General features: G+C 38.7%; 1 protein-coding gene across 1 annotated transcript; it reads right to left on the bottom strand.

The window, feature by feature from the left end:
- Positions 1 to 2,622: 2,622 nt before the first annotated feature.
- LOC125267420 (microfibril-associated glycoprotein 4-like) lies at positions 2,623 to 6,168 on the bottom strand. Its single transcript, XM_048189030.1, has 5 exons — positions 6,012 to 6,168; positions 5,730 to 5,939; positions 5,286 to 5,382; positions 4,618 to 4,785; positions 2,623 to 3,132 (listed from the first exon to the last, which is right to left on the bottom strand). Exons 1-5 carry the CDS (start codon positions 6,015 to 6,017, stop codon positions 2,873 to 2,875), a joined length of 741 nt encoding a protein of 246 aa, XP_048044987.1. The 5' UTR covers positions 6,018 to 6,168; the 3' UTR covers positions 2,623 to 2,872.

Here is a 6,168-nt window from a genome sequence, read left to right as displayed (position 1 = left end):
GCGGGGTCAAGACAATAGACATGAGAGCACATGGCACAAAGAAACACGACAAGCCATGTGCTCACACCAAACAAAACAAAAACACCAGCACAAGACGAGACACGAACACGTGACTATGAAAACTCATAAGCCACGTGTTCACACAAAACAAGACAACATGAGAGCACGCAGCCCGTGAAACAGACCGCGGCAGGTGGAATTAACCGCGTGCTACACAAAACACAAGACAAGAGCGCACGGCAAGTGAAAGTACACACAAACCGTACGCTCACAATAAAGATAGAACTGGGAGCACGAGTGTCCGAATCCCGACACGAAACCGAAACCAAACTAGACACGAGTGCCGGGATCCGAATGCCACGCTCCCAACATGAAACAAGACACGCAGACAAGAGACCGCACGGCTCGAGAACACTCGAGACCGTATGCTCACACAAAAACACGACAAGAATGGGAGTGCCAGAGCTCTGTCACAAAACCAAGAAATAAACTAGACCGAAGTGACAGAACCCTGACAGAAGCATCTAAGGCCGCTTCGTGCCTTTCACATCCTCGGCCCGGAGGAGTGGCGACACCACCCCCAGACAGTCCAGCTGTTCTGGAGATGCTTTGGGGATGCTCAGGTAGGCCTGTTTGCCTCTTCAGACACGTCCCAATGCCAGTTGTTCAATTCCCTGTCCGAGGCGATCATCAGCACGGATATACTGGCCTCGGGGCTCACACAAGTATGCATTTTCCCCAGTAAGCCTTCTTGCACAAACACTGTGCAAGGTCAGGGAGGACAAGGAACAGGTCTTACTAGTTGTGTCCTACTGGCCCAACCGAACCAGGCTCCCAGAACTAATTCCCCTTGCAGCCCTCCCTGGCAGTTTGCTCTGAGAAAGGATCTGCTTGTTGTGCTATTGCTGCACATCACAATGCAGTAGATGGTAAGTCCATGGGGAAGCAAATCCTCCTTGCCCTCATCTCATGCCCTCTTGGGATCTCTCTTTGGTCCTTACAGCCTTACAAGGAGAACACTTTGAACCTCTGCAGTCAGTTGAGCTCAAAGTAAAGACAATGCTCTTGACTGCACTGGCTTTGTTCAAGAGGGTGGGGGACCTGCAGGCATTTTCGGTCGACGAATCATGCCTGGAATAAGTGCCCAAGGTTCCCACCATGCCTTTCAGGGATCAGGTGGTGAAACTGCAAGTGCTGCCCTTGGAGGAGGCAGACCCAGCCCTTGCTCTGTGCTCTCCTGTTCATGCATTGCGCCTTTATGTGGACAGAACGCTGAGCTTTAGAACCTCAGACCAGCTCTTGTCGGCTCTCCCACTGCATAGTGGATGCTATAGTGTTGGCTTATCAAGCCCAAGATCAGCCATGTCCCCTCAGGTTAAGGCAGGGCTATTCAACTATGCAGCACGGCCCAGTGGTTAATGGAACGAAAGCTTAAAGGAGCTGCGTTTATTCCTGGTTGTGGATACCATTATTAAACAGCGTTGCGACATCCATTGACAAGCGTTTCAATTCGACACACACCTCTCGGTTACAAACCTCAAATCACTTGATGATTAAACTAGATTTAAGTCGGATGAAACAGCCATTCCCATTCTCAACATTCCCAACAAGACTGATGAGGAAAACAGGAGAAACGTGCCATGAATAAAGTTAGAAAATGTTTAAATCCCAAAATCACCACCCTTACAAACATTTACCATGAATGAACTGTAGTAATTTACTATGGTTTGTGGAAATGTGAAATATTTATATTGAATACTATGTTATAGCCATTTATGTTGCAAAAGATTTATTAGGTGGGTAGGGGAATATATAATTCATTTGTTTGTGAAGGTGTGTATAGTTTTTTATAGGCCTATATAACATATAATAATATAATATCATTTGACAGAGGTAGTGAGTAGCCATGTATGGTTTTACTTGTGGTTACCCAGTCTCACTGTCAGAATAATTTAATTTAAGCCTAAAATAATTATTACCAAGAAGACCAGTCGTTGCTGGACCACAGCTGAGCAGCCGTGTCACCGGCTCGCCTCCACAGCGAAAACCTGAATGTGCATTGCATCTGCTCCTGCATTTATACCTGTGCTGTGGGGCAGAGTGCAAGATACAAATAAAAAATTCATGCCAATGTGCATTGACTCATTAAGTTTACATTTGAAGGTGATTGGGCTCTCAGGCGAGATCCCCGATTTGTAAGTCAGGGAACGAGGGTTACATACATAACCGAAATTTTATCTTATGTCATTTTGCTTTTCAAAATATCTTGATTTAAATTTTAGACATTTTTACTGGAAAACAAGACAAAAATACTGAGGAAGAACAGCACTTTTGCAGTAGACATTATTTATATTGTAAAATTAACATAATGGAGAGCTGCATGAAGTTGCATTTTTAAACTGTTGTTAATACAACTCATTTTCTGCTCCATTAAATAGAGAACACACTGACATATTGTGTTCTCTTCAATTTGGTTTCATTTAATTGGTCTTAAACAGGTCTTAAATTGATCTTCATAAAACCTGCACAAACCCCATAAACCAGACTTTTCTCATGTGAAGCCCATATGAGTATTGTCTATTTAGTTGGTTAATACTTAAAACAAACAACAAAAAACACAGCTTTAAACATAAACTTTTATTGCTTCAAAATCAAAGCATGTAGAAAAGCTTGAAGTCATGAGCCTAATTTCATCACATTTTTATTTAAAAGGACAATGGTGTCAAATTATTATTATTTTATGTGTAATTTTCCCTCACTGAAAGCTGATGGGACATGCTGGTCACCATATTTTAAGAAAGATCCACATGAATGCATAATAGTTGTGGATATATGTGCACAAGCTGCAGGCGAAGCATTTGTAACCCCTGGTCTACATCACACGTGTGATCTTCATGGTGATGGTCTTCACAGATTTCCTATTGTTATTCAAGTAATACCAGTTGGTCGAAATAAACAAACTACCATCATCTTTCCCCCAGAAATACAGACCAGTGGGGTTTGTGTGATCACAATTGTTGTACCAAAACCCTCCCATAGAGTATGTTAAAGCACAGGAGCCATCTTTCCAATTGTCTTGGTCTTTGTCAAAGGTGGAGAACTTTATTCCATTGTGGTAAGTCAAAGAGTCACCTGCAGAAAGGAGAAACCTTCATTACTAAGACACTTTGATTTAGACAAATAAAATAAACAGATTTTTGTTGATGACTCTTAACTAATTGATAATTAATATGTAATTGTGGTTATGGGTTTTGAATTAATTTTGAATTAGTTAATAGTCATGTGCCTCAACAAGTAAAGTCATAACATGATACCTTTGTAAATCATTAGCTAATGATTAATTAAAGCAGACAACTGGAAGTTGAAATGCATGGCTTTGACCGATTGTGGTAATTAACACGTTAATTTACATTATTAGTTAATATAATATGTTTTTAGGGAATTAATACATTATGATACATTTAACTAATAACAATTTAATGATTACTTAATATTAATCATATAGAATCTTCATTAGTTGCTGATGCAGTAATCATTAATAAATGGTTTAGTTCTTCATGAGTCATACATTAACTCATGATTATCTGTGCATTATAGTTAAGCATGAATTAATGCATATTAGCGCACCCGTATTGTAAAGTGTTACCTTAATTTCTATTCACGTTCTCGTTATGTAAACTTTTACCCACACTACCTCTGAATGTACGCATTTGTTTTTCAGGCGCTTCATTGGAATAAATCCTGAAAAAGGCACCAAGGGTGGACAAGTCTTATCAAAGTGGACAGGGAAGGTCGCCCACAAAAAGAAATCAGTCAACACTTGGGTTGCCAGTCTAGTTAGGAAGCTAATGGACTTTGAGTGGGACTTCATATAAGTGAACCCACTCATTCACACACCTTACACATACTCTTCAAAAAACAACAAAAACATGCTTTTAGTGTGTTAGTCACAATTTTTTCAGGTGTTCACTAATAATTCAGTAATTCTTATTCACACAGTAGTTCTCTGAGTCACTCATTTAGTTTTTTCTAATGTTATATAAATGTTTTGTTTATTCAGTGAAACATTTTATTCTGAAGCTTAAGCCTTTTTTTCAAAGTTTTAATAAAGCACATTTTGAAGTTACGCTGCATTGTGTTAAATGTTTAATGTTTCAAATGATATATTTGTACATTGTATTAAAACATGGTTTTAAAGCAAGACTTCTAAGGGGTAATTCATAAAATCAAAGAAATATCTAGAAAAATAATTCCACCTTTTTTCTTAGCAGTCCATTTCTCAATATAATAACATATTTGTAGCTTACAGTTAAAAAGTGCAAATAAACATGAATTAACTGTTAATGCTTTTGACAGTAATTTACTGTTAATGTAGAAAATAACAGCTTTATGCTGTATTTACAAAAACAGTAACAAACTGTAAATTTCAACAACAGCAAGACACTGTTGCTGCCAGTTACTTACTGTTTCTTAATGGGACAATTTTTAACAGTGTAGTTTAAACATGGTTTAAAACATTCTCCTTCTCCTTCATTACAATAATCTAGTTTGTGTAGATTCATCATTTTAGTCACTCATTTGAAAACTGGAAAATTAAACATCTGTAGATTGTTTTACCTGCTCCTCCATTTACAAAGCCGCTGACATGCAGTTTGTACCCATCAGACTCGGCGTCCACAGAGAAGGACTCGTACACAGCGTAAGCCTTCTTCCCATTAAAGTCCTCCACATCTACTCTCAGTTTATACCGATTCCTGCGTGTCAGCAGGTGAATAAACTCTAAACCTGTTGAAAACATGAAATGAAACCAGTTTAGTAGATTAACTAATGCCCAAACACATCTGCATTTATACTATGGTCCAGATAAAGGGTACATTTACATGACAACAATGTGCTAAAAATGGAAACGTTTTTCCTTTGTGTTTTTCAATTACAGACGACAACGTTGTCAAAACAATCCCCGTTCACACTGATCCGCAGAAACGACTAAAGGTGCTTTTTTCTGCTGCCAGGCCAGTAGTTTGGTGATGTGACTTTGCACGACGTCACTGTTTTCATAAATTCACATTTTTGTAGTTTACATGGAGACAGTAATGGTGTCATTTTCAAAAACTTGCATTTTCAGGCCCACAAAACACATAACAAAGTGTCCAGAACACATCAAAAGTTTTCCATTTTTAGTTGAAATCAGTGTCATGTAAATAGCCCCTAAATGTCTAAGTTTTCCATGCGTATGATTGCTTTGTTTGCTTTTTTTTAGTCCAAAACATCACAAAAACACTCACCCAGCCAGTATTCTCCTTCTTTATTACCAAAACCCCGTTTATAACTGTCCCATGGCCTATAGAAATTCACCTCGCCGTCCATTCGCCTGACAATCACCTGAAACATTCATAAATCATTCATCGATTTCACACATCATATCTTTTATAAATTAAGATGTTCAGGGTGTGAAGCATTAAAAAAAAAGTTTTATTTTTTAATTTGACAAGCTTTCTTTAGCAACAAATGTACATTTCTGAGCCACTAGCGTCACCAAATGTGTCTTTTATGAAACTATTTCATACTCAGATACTGTATAAGTCAAATAAAAGAGCACAAATAAAAGCACTAGGTGACAATTTGGATAAGAGTATATGTTACTATAAAATATGCAAATGGTTTCATTCACGCTGCTAATGAAATAAGGTCTCGAGATAAAACACTCTTGCTCAGATTGACACTCTTACCGTCCAGTGGCCTTTGCTGTGATTTTCTCCGCTGGGGATCATGTCACAGTAGATCTGCACCGGTCCATCTATTGAGGAGACGGTGTACACGCCACTGCTGGTTTTCCCACTTGAATAAACATCAGAGCAGTCAGTGGCAAGAAAGCAATTAGAGTTGACCACTTCAGTCCCCATCAACACGGGAAACACCGCAGACAAACACAGCAACACCTGAGAGAGACACACAACTGATGTTTGATGTCTGACTAAATCTTACTTACATTCTTACAAACAAAAACTCACAATCATGTTTGAGAAGTTTCTTCAGAGGTTCAGCTCAGAGGATTCAGTGGGATTTGCTCCTGAAATACAGTTCAGACAAATGAAATCCTTATTGTTACGACATGAACGGAAGAAAGAAACTGTATCATATTTATATTTCATGAGACCTGCATAATTT

This window comes from Megalobrama amblycephala, linkage group LG1, assembly GCF_018812025.1.
Source record: "Megalobrama amblycephala isolate DHTTF-2021 linkage group LG1, ASM1881202v1, whole genome shotgun sequence".
NCBI classification, from domain to species: Eukaryota; Metazoa; Chordata; class Actinopteri; order Cypriniformes; family Xenocyprididae; genus Megalobrama; species Megalobrama amblycephala.
The sequence above is the reverse complement of the archived record's forward strand: the minus strand, read 5'-3'. Positions and strand labels throughout refer to the sequence as shown.